At 36.3% G+C, this 20,448-nt stretch overlaps 1 protein-coding gene across 21 annotated transcripts in view; it reads right to left on the bottom strand.

Moving 5' to 3' along the window:
* Positions 1-20,045, bottom strand: part of SLMAP (sarcolemma associated protein) — a gene marked incomplete at both ends in the record, with an annotated part of 83,198 nt that extends 63,153 nt beyond the window's left edge. For all 21 annotated transcript variants that reach the window (XM_082004693.1, XM_082004709.1, XM_082004691.1 and 18 more), the window contains one exon: positions 19,848-20,045. In XM_082004693.1, coding sequence (XP_081860819.1) covers positions 19,848-20,045 — 198 coding nt within the window. The remainder of the gene's footprint in view (positions 1-19,847) is intronic.
* Positions 20,046-20,448: the final 403 nt, after the last annotated feature.

The following is a 20,448-nucleotide window of genomic DNA, read 5'->3' on the forward strand; positions in this document are numbered from 1 at the left end:
ACCAATCTCCCGGTCAGCACGAGGTGCAGGGGCAAGGGAATTGCAAAGTACTGCTGGCAATCTCGCACTCTTTCAGCTGTAAAGCCTGAGAGAGTAGTCATCCACACCTCTCAGAAACACATTACCAAGTCTAGCAATTTCTAGGACTAAATGTGCCATATTTCCCTCTGAAACATGGAAAACGTTTTTCAAAGTACAAAAAGAACCTCTTTCTAGTATCAGTGGATCTAGACTGCCAGTCTGAGAAGAAATATCCTCCATCATAAACCTTAGAAAGGGAAATTGATGTTCTTATTCTTTAAACAGCCATCAAGCTGAATAGTTTTCCACTCACCCAAAAGTTGAATCCAAAGTCTCATCAAAAGGTTACAAGTGCCACTATATTCTTCCCGTGCAGTAGCCAAAGGCCCATCCCCAAACATTGCAACCAGCACACCAGTGAGGCACTAATGGTAATCTCATAAGATTAGAAAAAAATTAAATTATACAATAAAGCCATCAAGATTTTTTTCGTCATCATAGTTACGGGTGGTATCCCCTGCTATCAAATTATATAATAGCCTATTATGTTTTCTCGTACAATCCTGGTGTTATTCAGTCATCATGGAAGTAGCATGCCAATCCACAAACCAATGAACACATTGCTACTGTAAAAAGCACAACACACCTAATCATTTGCAAGCAAGAATCATTGAATCCCTTCCCTAAGCATGAAAATGCCTTTTCTTTTTATTATTTAAACCTGAGCTGCAACCACTAGAGGGCAAGATAATTATACACATGCTTGCCCACATTTGGTAAAGCAAGCCAATTCAATAACAAAGTACATATCAGAAACTGAAGTTGAAGATTGTTTATATTATGAAGGTATTTTTTTAATATTGAAATTTCCATTAATTACAGCATGTATACTGTGGGTTGTCTAAACTATTAATCCCATCTTTACAGTCTAGAGCCTCAAACACAAGCTACTTTTAAGCTACAACATACACATTAACAATTCTCCTACTTCTCAGATTTTAAAATTAGGCTTCTCAACTTCAACGTTCCTGCTACCGAAATTCTACCCAGAATAAGTAAGCATGTGTAAAAATCAGAATGCTTTCAAAGCCGTTTCACATTAAATATAGAAATTGAACTTCCTAATCAACGGTAAAAAAAAATCTAGCTAGACCTTAGCCACATGCTGCAAAAGAACTGGAATTAACATGCAAATTTTTTCCATGTCTAATCAGCAGTTCAAGGATATTGCTGTTCTGAGAACAGTTAGGCTTTTTCTTTACAAAGGTCGCACTTTCTTGAAATGTGTTCTTGACATTTAACATATTACCTTCTGCTACAATTCATTATCTAGGCTCTTAGAAGAGCAAAAGAGAAAGTCCAAAAACTAAAGCAAACCAGGAGAATGAGTCATCTACTAAAAGAACAAGAACAAAAACAACTGGCAGAAGGATATGCACTGGTAACTCAAAGCAAAAACATTTAAAGAATTATTTAAAAAACTACAGTCCCAACAAAACACAAAGGAAAGCTCAGCAAGCGTGGTTTCTCCAAACATGAAAAATAATAGTGACATTTAATAAGAGTGGCAATGCACTAGTGCTGTGCATCAAATCAGTCCCATCTACCCTGGCCCATCTACTCGATTAAAAAACAAAATCTGTACTGTATATCACCAAAACAGATGAGCCCTCAAATTAAATTCACATAAAATTCAAGCTGCGCTCCCAGTACAAACACTGCCTTTCACAAAACACATGTTTGCTGTTAACTAATAAGCTTTGACATACCAAGAGGTTTGTCAACCAAGCTTAAATTTAATATTGCTGTAGACAAGACTATACTTTGATTAAAGAAAAATCAGTGAGACTTTTATGCTACCTATAATTAGCCTAGTATTAGTATGAAGTTTTAATAAACTTTAATTAGGATTAGATGCTATCCATAACTTGTTTCAAAGGAAAATAGGTTGGGCCACTGGGAATTGGCAGCATTAAAAGCAACATAGTTAAATAGAAATTCACGAGAAACATGTGTGCGTCCCCATTGCTTCTTTCTTCTAAAGTTTTTTTGAAAATAGTTTTCTTCTGCAGCCAAGTAGTATGCTGAGGTTCTATGCAAATACCAGGCATATCAAACCCTGTAGATGAGGTAGGTTGACAGAATGTTTCATTGGATTATTACAGTTTTGCATTATTTCAACCCTGTCATTAAAAAAAAAACAAAAAAAAAACACCAACCAAATTAGTGACACTTTTGCTAGAACATTTTTTAAAAAGTGTTTACCACTTAAAACCAGGAAAAAAACTTCAGAGTCTGCCCAACCAATCTTAAAACACTTAAGATGTTATTGTTGTAATAAAAATAGAATAATATAATAATATATATAGATCAATAACAGCTCTCCTGATTGCTTATACACAGATCCATGTGAATATCCAGTGAAGCTACATAATCTAGAAGATACAAGTAACAAGTAAAGGGTAAGACCGTCTTACATGAAAACTCCTTTTCACACTGCTCCTGTTAGTAGGTAGGAATTAGTTTGTCTACCACGGACTTCAAAAGAAGGAAGCAAGTCCTTCTCCTACTTGATCTTAAAATTACCTCCCTCCTCTGTTGCCACCTGACTGTAGCTCCTAGGTGTTGAAGCAGCAGCTGTATTCTAGATATTCTTAGATGAAAGACTCTGCAGCAGTTCCTGGCAAGTAAGGTGCACACAACCTCAGTCTTTACACATCTCTTGGCTTTACTGGATAGCACATTCCTTGGCAGCACTCAGTACCTCCCGTCTAAGTTTTCAGGCAAGCATCAGGGGTCAGCCCTCTGTTTTCTTCTCTACGTATTTCAACCATCTTTCATCCTAGCAAGTTCCTTCTTTTGCACCAGGCCCCTGCTGCGGAGCAGTAACGTTTCGCAGCGCACTCAGCTGCAGAAGAGACATACGGTGCAGTGCACATAGCTGTTCCACTCTCCCAAACATCTGCTTTAAGAGTTGCACCACAGCTCATCTCCAGCTTCCTCCCTGTATATATGCTCTGGTTTCTTTTCAGGGGGAAAAAAACCCCAAAACAACAACAAAACTGGACACATGAAGGAACTGAATGTAGACTGGTATCCTCCCATCACACAACTGCAACATGTGTAAAGCACATAGACAACCAGGACACCACAGAATATCCTGTGCTAGAGGTTCAACCTTCAACAGAAGCTACCTTAAAAACAAAGGTGTCCTGCATTTCTGGACAAACACAAATACATCATTTAATTCTTAATAAGTTCGCATAGGACAAACTGGTTTTTTTCTGTATTTGTTTATTCTATGGCTTGCTTTTATCATCTCTTAAAATAAGGTACAAGTCAGACAAAATAAGCATGTTCTGTTAACCAATGTCCCCCACCTACCCAGTTAAATTGCACTTTTCACACTCTATTCAAAGCTGGACAGCTTGAGCAGCTTATCTAGCTACTGACTGCACAAACTGGACAGCCTGACAACTTCCAGACTCAGCAGCTGAACGTCTCTAGACTTCAAATACCATCCACCCAACCAGCGCCAACAGGCACTAATTCAAAGCGTGGCACATACTATCATCAACCACCACCCAGCCTTCTCTGTTTCTCAACAAATTTATAACCTCAGTGTTTCTTAATAGGCACATCAGGACGTTGATGTTTTCTTCACTTCCCTTTGAAAGGTTTAGCTTGACAATTTAAATAGCAGAAACAGCAAACTAGTAAACAAAAATGTGTAAACCACATCAATAGCTCACAGTAACAAAGCAGAAAGGAAAAATCCCAAGACAACTCACACAGGTATTATTCTGAAAGAAAAATGGTACGCATTTCAAACCAACTGAACTTAACCCTTTATTCCTAACTATTCTTCCAATACCTAAATTATTTTGTGTAAAATAATTTACAAACACAAACTGTTATAATTTCAGAAGGTCCCTCTGGATTTTATCAGTCATTCATATATACAAAAAACAGCAAATTATTAATCCAGTTTTCACTTATTACTCTAAGAGAAAACTATAATCATTTACGCAAAGCAAGTCACTCAACAGTAATATTCTATGATAAGTTACAAGAGAAGTAGTCTTGCACTGGGCCTTATGATAGAATGCACCACATTTACTTCTTCGCTAGTTAGACAATAGTAATTTTAAAACTTCGCTCATGAACGACTATCAGCTTTTATTCTTTCATTCCCCTATTTCTAAAGGTTTGCCAACTGTGCGTTATTTACAAACATTTTGCTCTGCAACCCAGAAAGAAGCATGCCCACGGTGAGTCAATCAGCTGGAACCTCAATACCACTTACATTGCAATAGGTTACTGCTTATCTTCTCTCAAATTCATGTGCAGCCATAATTTCAATGGAAAGTTCAATTCATATTAGAAGAATTCAGTCCCTAAATCATTCCAGGAAAACAGAAATAAAATTTAAAAAACCCAACCAAACAAAAAACCACACACACACAAAAAGAAACCCACCAATTTGATTCAACGAAGTAATGAATTTAATAAAGAGCTTCTAAGAAAGCTCATTTTGGAAAAGACAAAATTTCTTTTCGAGCAATACTTTATGCTCCGTACATTATGTTAATTAGGTTAAGAGTCACTCTGCAAAGCAAATAAAGACTTTTCACTTAAGTGACCATATTTTTACTACTCACACTTTACCTGAATATTTTTTATTCGCTTCCTATGGTGTATTACAGAGAACTTCAAATTTTCAGCAGATAAAAATCATCATTTACTGTGACAGTCTCAGAAAAAAAAAAATTACCATTGATTTTTAAAGAAAGCTGCTAGAACTTTTACATTCTGCAGATATGAAGAGTAATCATTGTGTCAATTCAAGGATACATTCATGTCTACTTGTTATCAACTACAATGCAAACGGAATTACTACATTTCTTCATGAAGCACCATGCTCAAAATTACAGTAAGTATGAAATAAACTATTTTAGCTGTGACAGAACCATGTAAATGAACGGAAGTAGTTCCATGCTGCTATTTAATACATAAACTATAACCACTGAAGCAAACTCTAACATCCAGGGCTCTCATTAGCCAGTCACAATGTAAACCTTCAAAAAACCCCCCCCATATTTAAAAACTATCTGAACAGGTAAAGTGGTAAACAATAAGTCTCCATAGAACAAACAGTTCAAATATGGCAAAGAGAGAGCATACTCCTCACTAGGAACAGTCTTATGTAAAGAGATGAAACTATTTTCCCTAAAATTTGTCATGGAAGATTACCTATCTTCCAACTATATGAACAGTTAAATGAAAAAAACCTGTCTGATCAAGAAAAATATATTTTGCTGTAAATGATGCTCATTACATCCACCGTTTCTCCATTGCTCATAATGATGGCTCTTTTTAACATGTTAAGAATATTTTGACAGAGCTGATGAAATTAAACTGAGAGAAATACGCATTTTTAAAAATGAAACACATAAACAGCAGACTTAACATAAAAAAATTTCAAGGAAAAGCTTTGTTACCTTAAATGATAATTTTATCCTTTACAATGATTTTTTTTCCAACAGCAAGAACTCTGCTCTTCAAACACCTATGCTTAATGGTACAAGCAAATTTTAAAAGGAGAAGTGGTAATACATGTTTCCTGTTGGTTTTTCTTTTTTTTTTTTTTTAAGAGCAACTTGCAATCTAAAGTGTGTAATCATGACTTCAATTGTTCTTAAATTTCAATATTCCCTTTTTCATCACTTCATCCACTTGCAACATCAATCATCTTGTCTCTATCACATCCTCATAGAATTCCCAGTGCAATCAAACTCCACGGTATCTTCACTGCTCAGTGCTCCTCTCACCTGACTCTTTAACCCTAATATTTGTGCCTCATCGTCGATATGAGGCTTACCTCTACAGTTCTCCAACCTGACTGTACAGATGTGCTTCCTGCCCCTCTAGTACCTAAGCACCTGCAGACCACCTTTCAATATGGCTAGCAGGCTCAAATCAGAAAAAGCGACCTCACGAACTGGTTTCTTCTGTTTCGAAGGAATGAGACACACAGAACTTGAAAAGTTTCTTCCAGTCTTTCACCTCACTCCTTTCCCCTAACTTTCCACTTTCCTCTAAAATCGCTTACGTCTGGGTGCCCCATCACCACGTGACACTTATCTTGAACTCACTTGGACAAAGGATGAGAGGAATCAAAGGTGCTGCTGAGATGGGATGCTACCACAGATTGTTGGGAATCTGTCTTTCTTACTTTGCAGAAAGGGACAGTAATAAGAGGAAGGCAGCAGCTAGAATAACAATGACTTTCAGGAAGACAGATGTATAGACTCTAATGGGAAAGGGGTACTCAAAACCAGACAGGGTAGATAAGGTAGTGCTTTGTGAAAGCTGGAATTCTTTTCTTCCTAATGAGTGGAAAGAAGACAGAACTAACAGTATAGAGCATAGACAAGGGAGCTGAAGTCTAAGGTCTAGCTGTTCTGAAGAGTGGCCGAAGTGCGAGAGTTAGCATGCGGAAGACAGGATGGATGAAAAATCACTTATGCAGAAGGGCTCATCTGGCATTTGAGAACCAGTCTGGGAAAATTATGTGCACCCACAACCTTTTCTGCCACAGATTTGTTCCGATTTCTTTATTTTGTCATATACCTTGCTAAGAATCAGTATTTTGCAGAACATTTTATTTTTTTACCTTCTCAATAGAAAAAATAAAGGGAAACTTAATTCCACAACCTGAAGTACCGTATTTTCTAAATGGTAATATATACACATTACACATAAAAGGAAGTTACTACCCAAACATTCACAAAGAAACACAACACAAAGAGAGGCACTCGACGCTACGTAGGCTTTAGGTCTCAAAAAGATTAGATAAATGAAACAAGGAACACTTTACGCTGATTTTGTGGTTCATCGTGCTTTTATGCTGCCTACTCCCATTTCACTCTTCCCGCTAACTTACCAGATTACCGACCTAAGACTAGCAAGAGTGTCTTGTTATAAATAAGCATTATCACCCACATTATCAGAAATGTGTAGGTTCAGTGACCTTGGATTTTCTAAAAGATATTTTCCCTGGACACTACAGAACAAGTTGACAAGATTTTGTTTCATGCTATTAGCTTTAGTTGACTTGTCAAGGGAACTAGAAAGCACAGAGACACATAGAAATTGATACTGAAAAAACTACCTTTTGAGCTGGAACAAAATCCTGTAAGAGACTAGGACTGGACACTAACAAGCATGATTCCTCTCTGAATTACAGCACTAAGTTTTGCAGAGAGTAACAAAAACTCCATATTCTACCACAGCTTTCACAATACAATTTCTCATTAGCATTCTGGGAAGATGCAAGACATACAAGCTTCCTGCTATGGGACATTTTCAACAGTTTTACCCAAGTGTAACAGCAACATGTCTGAAAAAAAAGAAGTTAAGACTTTATTTTATAATGAACAGTCATCCATGTCTATTTTCCAGAACTTGAAGGTGTCATACTTGAAAAAAACAAACTCCTCAAGTATTTAAATTAGAATGTTTTCAAAACTTGTAAGTTTGGCTTAATACACTATTAGCATGTTAAACAAATGTGTTAATTATAATTCAGATATTTAAATGATAATACACTTAACTATGCCTCAAGTGTAGACAGGTATCTCAGTGCTTCACACTTTTAAACAAGCTACACTTTAACTGACTTTACCATTTCTGATTATATAAAATAAATATACAAGACACTCCTCCCATCATAATTCTTCTTCATGCAAGGTCACACAGTTCTTTCTAAAGGCTTGTTTATCAAAGCACATAAACTTTCCTCCTCCCTCTTAAGATGCCGGCAAACAAAGCTCATACTTGAAAGGCTACATTAAAAAAAGTGAGCTCTAGTACAGCTAATACTCTTTCAAGTGCTCAAAAATGCAATGCATCAGGAAAATAAGGAGCTAATATCCACCAACCTAAGTCCACATAGCATCTGCATAAACTAAAAAAAAAATTGCTAAGTACTTAAAAAGACCTTTAGACCTACTCATGGACACCACTTAAGGAATCTACACTCCTGGCCAGCTGTATGAGCAAATGCAGTGTATCTAATACCCACCTGATTTTGTGGCAATTTATTACTGGTGTTCTGTTCTTCCACTGAAATGGGACATTTCATCAAGAATTATAAAAAGTACAAGCAGCAAGAAATTCAACTGCAATCAGAATTTTATTAGTAACTGTTCTAGTATTTGAATGACTGCAATGAACTTAAAGACCATGAAAGGAGCAATGATGAGGAGAAAAAAAAAACCCTGGAAGACCAGTAGCAGTTTGGTCCCCTCCTAGTATCTCTAGCTTTATGGAAAGGAAACCCCCATAAGGGTTAAAAAATCATAAGAGCAAAGGCTGAACTGGCCCATTTTTCATATTTGATTCAGTGCAGTCACTAAAATCCTTTTAATGTCCTAGCAATTACACAGCCACTGGTAATATTAAAATTGCAAAAAGCTGACCCCTTCCTACATTCCCAAATATTTTGTTTTGCTTGTGTGTTCTTTTCACTATGTTATTTTTTAGGTCAGACTTCAACCAGAACTTTACAAAAGTTGCAACTTCTCTAGACAGTGAGTTTGCCTCTGTTTTTTTTTCTTACTCATGTTTCCACTCTCTCATCCATTACATATAATCAGTTTTAAAATAAAAATGCAAGTTGGCTGTGCCTGTAAATGCAATGATTAAATTTTAAGATAAAAAACATTTTCCGTCTGTATATAATCACAGATTCTCATTCTAAAACAGACCATACTATAAAAGCTCCTTAGTCTAATACAATTCCCCACTAAAATAGCATTCACTGTTTTGTTAGTAAATGCCAATAGTACAGCCCCCAAACAGGTTGTGCTGTCATATTAGTAATTCTAATCAACAGCCTGGGACTCAGATACATAATAGCTACCTGTATGTGCATCCTTAGCTTTCAGTTACAAACTAAATTTATTATATTTATTCTGTAATTGCAAAGTAACTTGTAGTTTTAGCACTAATCGAGAAATCACAGTTGCATTGTGTCTCAAACAGCTTTAATCCTGATGGTATCAAAACAAGTATCCTTATTACAACAGCCTCATTAAACATCACCAGGCAAGAGCTCCCTTTTGGATGCAGATAATGGAACCTCATTTTTAGATCACTAAAATATTATACAAATTACCAACTTTGCACACTGACAACAATTAAACAGCACTTTCATGTAGCACAACTAGGACTTCGTCCACAACTACAACTGTCCCATGAAAAACAATACTTGGGACACCTCAGCATGAGTGCAGCAATGGAATAAAATTACTACCTTTTCCAGATGTCTACAAGTATAAGCGAGCACTTACTATTTCTTAAATCCTTCTACTGTCTGAAAACTTTTGGCTTTGGATAGGAGAGAATAGTTTCCACGCAGCTTTGCTCACCTGTATAAAAACTGTCTAAAGCAGTATTTAAAGCGGAACTATGTTGCACTCTTTCTAGGTTTAATTTGAGGCATGACACCAGAAAGCAGATCCAATCACCGAAATAATGTTACAAAATTACAGGTAACCTAACATTAGACTCAAAGCTACATTTTTGTAAAATGTTTTTAAAGGACACTACAAAGCAATTATTTTTGTACATCTTTCCAAAATACAAAACTGCAATTATAAAGGAAGATGTGTACAGCAAGTTTAAACCATAAAACACATCAAAGAGCACAAGTTACAGATCTCAAAAGACAGACTAGTCATCAAGATCCTTTAATATTAGTTTATAAAACTTACATCATCATCTAAAATTCATCCAGCAACACTCATCCAGGGAAGGCTCAACATAAAGCTATATGGGAAAGGTAAGAAGAAAATTGAGCACATTTTCACTTCATCAACTAGGGGAGACCAAAAAACCCCACCTATCTGCACATCTGCATACAAAATTGTTCAGCTGCAGGCACATTTACACCAGGCGGTGAAGCAGGGAAAATCCCCGAGCAGGATGACCTAAAAAGCCCATAGGAATGTAATCTGGATGTCCCCGAATGGCCCAAAGAAAGCAGGACAGTTGTGCAGGTGCCAGGTTTTGCCAAACTAACCCTTCCGCAAGCCCATTTCTGGAACATGGGGTCAGAGCAAGTCAACCTGCAGCTAAAATGTAGACCTGCATTAAATTTTTCAGGAGTCAATATGCTGCAATAGGATGTATGTATAACCTGTCTGATTACAGTAGGTGAGGTAGCATGTGTACACAATTCCAAAATAAAAATGAGTTTTGAAATTTGCCCACGTGTCAATGCAATACAATCGTTCCAGTACAAGACCAAAATAATTTTCCCTCCTGCTTATGTGAAAGTTAAAAGTTACCCAAACAGAGCATACATACTTCTAACTTCCCAATTAACAGTCAGATTCATAAATTTAACTAAAAGTCAGGATGACACCATGGGTAAAGAGCATTCAAATAGACTTAAAATACCCACATGCCTTTCTGTGTTACAGGTAACATTATTAATATAATAGCAGTCTATCAGTTCTTTCTTTAATTACATAGGAAGGCCTCTGTTCATAGACCAAATCAGTGACTTATAGTCACAGACAGTATTTATATACCTACCAAAAACCCTGCTTAAACAGCACAACCGGTAGCTTTACCTAATGTCAACTAGTTGCACAGACTGTAAAAACAAACATGCCCTTTCTATGATTTGTATTCCTGGCTTTCCTCTCACAACTGCTGGAATATACAGTCTAGGAACAGTTCTCAAAAGAGGAAGACTGAAAAAAAAACACATTAATTTCCCCTTTGAGTTCTTAAAAAGGAAGTAGTGGTTGAGAGCTGTAAGTGAAAGTGTTGTGTTATTTCCACCCTTATGGAATTAAGTGTGGAACTAGGAACATTCTTATATCTTTTATTCAGTGCTTCTTTTCCTCTAGGTCACTTTTAAAAGAATTTCTCTCTGACACATTTTGGTGGTAATTTTAAGTTACACTACAGAAGTACTCCAGGTATTTCATAATACTAAATTTTTTATATATACACACACACACGCTAAAAGTTCAGAACATAACTTAAGACAACAGCAACACAAGCTAGCCTACTTAGCAAGTATGCCTGACCCTATCCTCAGAAGTTTATTTGTTGGTAGGGATTCATTTTGTACCCAAAATTCAATCCTAAGTCCACAAGCAACCTAAACTAATTAGACCCGCTGCGGAGAAGAGGATTGGACTGGATGACCTTCAGAGGTCCATACCAACCTAACTTATCCTCTGACAGTACATCCATGCCATAGAAGTTGTCTGTCCTTGTTCATAGTATTGTAGCTTCCCTCAAAGTAGATACCACCCTAACTATACATAATGACTGACAGTTCTGGAATCCATAGACATCAAACTTATACTTTGTCCCTTAATAATATGTGATTATATTGATTCTACATAGCCTTAAAAATCCTCTGGCATTGAGAAAGAAGAATCCCTGTAATGACAGCAAGAAAACAACAAGGATTTGCAATTACCTACCAAGATCAAACACCTGAAAAAAATAGTTTGGCTGCAGAATGAGTTCTTTGACAACCAAATATAAAAACAAAGTTTTTGTTTTTTAATAACAAAATTAAAAATGTAACAAATTACCAATAATTCATTAAGCCTCTTGAAAGCTTTCAGATTCTTCAAGCACCTGGAAACAGTAAGTGTAAGTGCAGAAAACAGCAACTGGAGAATAAAATTGCAAGTAATAATACCAGCAAAATTGATGATTTGCAATGCTATTTCCTGTAAGGCCATTCAACTATTTCTGCTAACAAAACAAAAAAATGCACTGGGAAAGGTCACCAGAAATTTAAAAGTTAAACAGGTAGGCAGGCTAAAAGCCCAGCTTTGCAAAACCAAGAGATCTGGTTTCTACCTTATACAATTAAGTATAACACTTCAAGAAAAGCAACTGAAAAATAGAAAGCGAGGCAGTCTCATCAAAATCTGCTGGGGGTAGAGGGGTTTAAGCAAGCAAAAAACCTCTTCCAGAACATTAGTAATATTGCATCAAAGACATCGAAGTTTTAGAAAAATCTGTGTTTAAACTTAATTTTGCTCAACATCCAGAAAAGATACAACTCCGTAAAAGAGCCAGTTAAGAACAAAACCTGCCATATCAGGTAAGACTAACGGCATATGCAAACAGCAGCCAGTACCAATTGTCTTTAAAAGAACCTGCTGTACAAATATCTATTTGGCCCATAACAGAGCTTTCCTTCTTTGATTTGAAACATAAGCATTTTTATTCCATCCTTTAACAAGACTATTACTCAATACACAGTTAAAACGTTTGAGTCTTAAGCTCTTGCATTTATTTCATTTTTATGGAAGAACTATTACTACTGTAATTATAAGAATATACAGCATGAATAACTCATCCTTACTTCTATCTTCAGTAGTCTCTTAATATGAGAACTCATCTGTTCTTATATAGCTTCTCTGTGTATCTCAAATGTTGCATGTTTCTTACATTGAACCCTTTCTGTCAATACATATTTTCAACACATTTGAATTATCATATGAAAACCAAAATGGAACAAGATGTTCCAACTGGGGACAACTTTACTTTAACAGTAGCACCATACTGTCAGTATTTTTGTATTTAGTTACACGTTCTCATATTAGAACATTTGTTATTAAGCCCATCTCCTCATCAAATCTTCCATCTTTTCAATGGTTGGTTACTGTTACTTTATAACCTAAAAAGGTCTAAGAACAGCACATTTTTCTCCAGTATGCACCATAGTTCAACTATCAATACAGAAATGTTCCTTAGCTTTGCAAAAATATTTTAAATTCCTCATGCCCTTAACTACCCTTGAGTAATCGCAGTACTTTTTATATTTACTTTTTACATTTTTACAAAAGTGAAAGAAGTCAAACTGCTGCTAGCATTTTCTGTGTTTTTTTCACTCAACTACAGTGTTACTACAGGATTTTGGACTTTCTACTACAAGCCTGCTGTGGAAGATCATCATTTATTTATACTTTCTCAAGGCTGAAATAAACTCCAAGACATTGCTCAATCCAATACATGTATATCTGGTGCAGAATAACACAAAATTTATATCTGATTAAGTGTCTGGCTCCAGCACAATTATTTTCCTTTTCGAAAAGGAAACTGTTCTGGGCCTCTCGCAGACAGATATGACTTCTTGCAGAGGCTTAAACTGGTACAGTTCAATCCATCTCTCTGTCTGAGGTTCCCACTCCCAAAGCAAACTGAAAAAGCACTTGTCTATACTCAACAAAAACATGACAATATCGCAAGCCTTCTTCCACCAATTCTGCTACAAGCAGAAATGTTTCTGGAAGGAAAGACAAGTTGGGAATGTTAATTCATTGTCACAGCAATATTTAACCAAACCCTCAGTAAGTGAGCAAGATTAACAGGAAGCAATTATTGATGTGACTTGAAAAAAAATCCAGAGACAACAAACAGTTGTATAATTTAGTAGCAATAGCCTGTAAAATTGCTACCTTTAGGGATGAAGACAGCATTCTTCCTTCCCTTTCATTTGCCAGGTTCCACAAACAATAATAATTTTCACTTTATTGTACCTATTAAAAGAAATTACAAACCCCAAAATGCAGCAAGTCAGCTGAAGCATGTCTGCACATTTTGCAGAATTTTAGCTAGATCAGACTCAAACCAAGTCAACCAAAGTAGCACACTGACACAGAGACTACTAACCCACATGGCCCTTTACAGCATAGTTAAATTCAATTACTTTTATTAGATAAATAAGCAACCAAAACTGTTCAAATTCAGTAAGAAAAATGAGGGCAAAGCCAAATCAAAAGTATTTCTCCAGTGTAACACAAATCCCCCTGCAAATTATGCACTGATTGCTGCAACTAACATGTGAATAAGTCAAAGAAAAAGTCAAAAAGAATAGTATATAATAAAAGTGGTTTAGGGAAGCAAAGTTTTACATTTATAAGCATGGGACTAGGAGCAAACCCAAACAATCCCATTAGAGACGTAAGTAAAATGTATTTACTGGCCTCCATTACTGCTAAGTAGCCTGATTCATTTGAGGTTTGTAAAAATTCATTTCAAATACAAAAGGGATTTTTGTTTGTTTTTAAAACCTAATCAATGTGTTGGTGTTCCTGGCTCAGGATAGATGCATCATGACTGCAATGGATTAGCTCCAAGAATTACAGTATTAGCTCTGCAGCAGTGGCTCTAGATGGTATCTCTGCAGGGAAATCCTTATCAGCAGTAAGTTACCTCTACTATAAATGGCCACCAGCACTCCTACACTGGGTTCTAAAAGAAGTATGGTGGTGAAGTTTGCCGAAACTGAGAACTCCCTACTACTCTTATGATCATATCAGCATAAAACTGGATAGTTCATTCTGGGTGAGAAGCACTTACATAAAAATATTAACAGGTTTATGTAAGGGCTGGCTGGTATCACCTTCCTACCCATTTCTTACTGAAATTTCACCTTAGTGAATTAGAGCAGATCCCAGGTTAGTCTCCCAGGACACTTGGAATAAACATTCAATGTTTGGAAGATAAAGCCTCTCCTCTACAGACACTGCAGACTGTAAGCACACAGCAACATCAAAAGTACTGAAAAATAAAACATTTATCCATCTCTCAAAGACAACAATTGTGACAGAAAGCTGAAAAGATGTAATAGAGGGAAAATAAATAACAGACATGGTATCTACCAAAAGAAATGCTACTGATACATGAAAAATTAAACATCCTGTACATATATCAGCACCAAATAGCCCAGAGTATCATACAGGAATCTTTATAGGAAGCAGCAGAAAAAGTCCCCCATGAAAATCCTGCAACCCCAAATACCATTTTTCATATCCCACTAAATTTTGTGAGATAGATTTACTAAAATAATTCTGAACAAACACTATGTCCAGAGGTGTCCAATAATCTTGAATCTTGCCAAATTTTTGAACGCCACAAAACGCTCTGTGTAATGTTAAGTGAACAACCTATTTCATTCTTATAAATTCTTTCTTTCTTTCATGGTCAATATACTTTTATCCCTAGTACAATACGGCAAGAAAAGAGAGCACCTAATCTTTCAACTTTGTTTTTTCAATGTATTTCTTGTATTGGTCATCCAAAATTAGATTCAGTATTCCTAGATCTGGTCTAACAGGCTGCATGGGGTTCTTCCTTTCCAAGCGCAGGGCTTCACATTTGTCTAACTCATGAGGTTCCTGTCTGCCCATTCATTCAGCAAGGTCAGGTCTCCTTGGATGGCAGGCCTCCCCTTAAGCATATCAACTCATTCCACACCGACACTCCCAGATTTGGTGTCATCTTCAAACTTCATTGGAGTGTACTTCATGTCATTGATAAAAATGTTAAATGGGACAGGTCATAATATAGACTCCTGCAGTATTCTGCTTGTTACCAGCATCCAGGTAGAGCACCACCTATTAACCACTACCCCCAAGCCTGATCCTCAAATAAGTTTTGTTTTACTCATCTCGTCGTCTGTACATCCAGACTGCAGTGCTCTAACTTAAACAGAAGATCATCATGGGAAACCGTCAAAAGCCCTGCGTAAAGGCAAGGTAAACAGTGTGCACTGCTCTCCCTTGCCCACAAATCTAGTCATTTTATCATACAAGGCAATCAGACTCGTCAGACATGATTTACCCCTGCTAAATCCATACTGACCATTACCAAATCACCTTCTCCTTCATGTGCCCAGAAACGTGTTCCAAAACTTGCTCCGTGATTTTCCAAGGGACTCAAAGAAAGATGGCCAGCCTGTAATTCCCTGGCTGTAACTTTGGGGTTCCTGTTTTGGGATTAGTTTGGGTTTGGGGGAGGCAGGGTTTGTTTATTTTCTCTAAAGAAGGTGATCCCTGCATGAAGTTTCTGTAACATTTTTATCTCACATATTTTAAGCCTAGAAGCTGTAAAGCAAAGCCTTAATAAATTTAATTTGTGATCACGTGGACTATTTAGCTTTCAATTTACTAGTTAGCATTTCTATAACCAAGATACTATGAATCTGCTCAACTCAATTCATACCCACCTCAAATTAAATTAAAACAATAGTATTAGCTACCACCCTAACACAGTAACTTGTGCCCACACTTCTTTTTTTCCAGTTGTTAAAAATGACCAGTTATTTGGAGTCCTTTTGGACTAAGAAAATGCTTCTTACACAGTTTGTCAGCACCTCTGGTAAACTGTGGCAATGGATCCTCTATAAAAGGTACTTATATTAGCCACTCACAACAACCTAAGGCACTGAATTCCAATAAATTAATTTTTGAAAGGCTGGATATCTGTCGGAAACTTCAGATTTCTACTAAAAGCTTCCACCACATCTGCCAGAAGCATTTCAGCCTGGGAGAAGTCACACACAAATTCTCAAGGGTTTTCAACTTGCTTATTTTTAAAAACAAAAACAAAACACACACACACGCCCCCAATAAAAAAAAAAACAACTAAAAAAAACCCCAAAAAAGTTTAAAACTATTTCAATTAAGCAGTTTTTACAGAGTTTCTGCCCATACACAGTGATACAAGCTGAACAAACGTATTTAGCTTTTCTGAGCTACAGCCCACTTTTTCTTTTGCTTTGATTCACACTATTTGGAACACTCCATGCTCAGCACAACATCCACTTCCTACATATCTAGTGACTCACTTTTTCAGCCATCTCTTAAAAAGATTCATTAACTTGTAATTACTCAAAAAAAAAAATTAAAATCAACTCTAAGCATAATCTTCTAATGTTATTACTGTATGAAAAATCCACAAGGAGATATTCCACTGTTTCTATAAACACAAGCAAAAGGAGGCATTGCACTGGTTGCCTATACAAGTATTACTAAGCACCGGAAAAGTCTGAGTACAGATATTCCCCACACGACCTCTTTCCACCTTTATCTTACACATTTTTACACTTACATGTTATGTTAAAAATATTTTAGAAGGCAAATCCAACTTTAAGTATCTGCTTTTAATTGCTATTTACTGGTGATCTTGAAGACTCATCCTACTTTTGTCCTTAATAATGCTGGTGTTACATAGACATTATCTCCTTTGGGCATATAACTTTTTCCATGCGTAATTAAAGTGCCTTTATACAAAGTAAATATTCACATCTTTCAAGTGTAAGTAACATTTCACCTTCAACTTGGTCTACTTATGTGACATACTTCAGTGTATGTCACAGCCTCAAAAAAAAGGTGTACTAGTTTCCTTACCACTGCTTACTAAGGCTCCCTCACTTCAGTTTCTACCCTTCTTTAGAGATTAGGCTGACACAATTGTTTACAGACTATGTAGTAAACAGGATCACTCACATGATTCACTAAAACAAAACAAACAAACTCCCAACCCTCAAAAAAAAAAAAAAAATTAGAATATAACTGAAGAGCAGCTCAAGAGGCAGCACAGACACTGGACTGAGTCACTGGGAATGCCAGAAACTGGTATTGCAATCAAAGTCCACAAGTTAAGAAACTGCAGCCCCAAATCATTCATGAACTATTTGGAATTATTTGAAGATTTCTCTCTGTTACTAAATTAACGTTTCAAGGCCTTTTATCTTTCCTAAAACCCAGAATTGATAGAAGTCCTATATATAAGCTTCTAAGAAATATTTACAAATACTGTGGCAAAAAGAATTTATGCAGGTTTAAATAGAGGTCATTGATAGGATAATGACATATTCCTAAATGAGATGTACTTGTTAGAAGTTCTGTAAACAATGATAATAAACATTCCTGCATGCAAATGTTCTGGCACAGTTTTATGCTGCTTCCTCTGAAAACACCACAGAACTCTTTAGTTTTCACAATTCAAGATTAAGACTGTATTTACCAACACCTTCTATCTGCCTTTTCACAACAGTATTTTATATTTATTATCTCTAATGATGCATTTTCCTTCTCCTCCAACAATTTACCATTCAGATACTCAATCAGATGAGAAACCAGAACATAATGCCATGAAAAAAAATACAGAATCCAAAGTTCTCCATAATGCTGTTTCAACGCTTTAAACCTTTTACAGTACCACAACATGTAACATGCAAAATTTACAGCAATGGATTCCCATGCATGATCTTAAACCCACTCTTTAGTTGATCACTATGGCTACTGATCCAGATACCCACCTGGGCGATTTTCATCAAGATCCCCATCAAATCTTCACACGACAGTATCTCTAGAACTATCACACACCGTCCTCTTATTTACTACTACCAAGTTGCTATTTTAGATCAGCTAGATAAAAATATATAAGCATATAATTTTTGACCTGTATTAGAAAAGCCAAAGCTAACTGAAATCTAAAAACAAACAAAAAACCCCCACAGTTGACTGTCTTTTAAGTTCAACTATTAGTCAGCAAACTTGCTCAACACTCAATGCTTTGTCAAATTAACCATCTTGAATATGGCTAGACTATTTGTAACCATAATAGAGCACATGGGTGTCTTAAATCCTTTATAAATCATGAGAAATGTTGATTAAAAGATATATGCATAATACTTTTTAAATTTAAAAACAGTACAATAAATTGGAACATTATACTTTGAGTCAAACAAGAAAGGTTAAAAAATAAAACTTAAACTGAAAATATTTCAAGCAGTTAAGTTTTCTAAAGTGTCCAAGAATGCACCTCACATACACAACAGAGCCAAAACAAGAAGCTTAATGAAACATTAATATAGATAGCAGTTTGCACAATTACGTGCAGGTAAATTGAAAGCCATGCCATAACCCAGCTTAAGAAATTAAACGCTTGTCTTGTCCCATCATGCCCAGGTATTGCACAACACAGGATAGTTAACAATGGAAGGTTTAAGAACTTTGACTGCATTGTACTGTTCCTCATGCTGTGTCATACTACTAAAAAATACTGAAATAATTACAGACTATATTATTCTTAAAAATCAAGAGCTACTCTGACTGCATTTCATAGAAGGGCATGCTGTGAAGATAAAAAACAGCTGATGTAGAGCATATGAAGTTCTAGGGCATAATATCGATATATCTTTAAAAAAACAACAGTGCTGAGCAACTGAAATCAGCACTTTGTTCATTTCTTGCTGGATATTTAAAATTAACTTGACAGCCATTAGGTAAAATAACTTCGCTTGTCCCAGTTCAATCCCTAGTGGACAAAACATGCACTGCACAACCCCTAAATTTCACTTAACAAGATCACTAGCCTTTTGAGAGGAACAGTTAAGACAACACGGGATATATTTTAAAACCATTTTCACTGTCAATGAAAAAGTATCTTGTATGCCATTTGTTACACTCCTGCTGCCAGTAACAAACATTCTGTCAGACCCAAACAACAAAATACTCTTTATAAAATTTCAAAAAGGCAGGGAGGAAAAGTGGCAAACACAGGTTTTTTTTAAATCTGTTTTTTGACACTCCTCGCAATGAGATCTATTTACATGCTCAGATAAAACAGTAATTTCTCAGTTTTTGAAAAAATACTATTACACCATTATATTCATAAAAGCCTGTGCTTTCAGATTTGTATTACTCCCCTCAAAATCACCTACTTCCAGCAATGAATAACATGCACGCAAATTTTTCAGTACTTATCACCATTCAGCTGTTAATGTACTTTTAATATTTAAATTTTCTGCTTAGTAAGAAATTACCAACTTACCTGAAAAGTAATAATTTTAACTATAACATAAATCCTACTCCTTTCACATGCAACCATAATTATTACAGTGAAACTAGTGTGACCTGCAATCTACAGGGACTTGCTAAAACAAATGCTCAATTTGTTATTCTTAAATAAAGAAAACATCTTACCTTGCCTGTCTTGTGATCAAACCAGACAAGAGCATGGTTCCTGGACAGCACCTTACAGTCAAAAGTTGCATTATTCTGAGCCGGCCGGCAGCGAGCCACTGAGCGGCCAATCTTGACGGGCTCGTCCAGGTAGACATGACGCTCCTGAAACGGATGAGAGTTCGGGCGGCAAGTGAAGATGGCCAAGGCTGAAGGCATCGAGGACAGATTGGGGTTGCCACACCGACCAGAGATGAAGAGAGCCTCTTCTGATGCAGACTGTCCTCCACAATTTTTAACTCTAACCTCCACAGCAACTTTATATTAAAGCAGGACAAACATTATCATGTGAGAGGCCTAACAACTCATTGTTTCAGTGTGTAAACTAATTCTGGCAATAATCCAGTGAAAAAGCCCCATTACGTCTTTTAATAATATCAGCAGTGGCGCAAAAAAAGTCTAAAATGTACAACTTTCAATCCATCCTCCTCTGGAAGAACAGGAACAAACATCTGATTCCTTCAAAGAGAAGCAAAGGCTCCTTGAAAGAAGGATAGAATGTCTTAAATCCAAGTAGATGAGTCATACAAGTACTTTTGTTTGTAACCTCAACTGCCTTCTT

This window comes from Phaethon aethereus (assembly GCF_964289735.1).
Source record: "Phaethon aethereus genome assembly, chromosome: 11".
NCBI classification, from domain to species: domain Eukaryota; kingdom Metazoa; phylum Chordata; class Aves; order Phaethontiformes; family Phaethontidae; genus Phaethon; species Phaethon aethereus.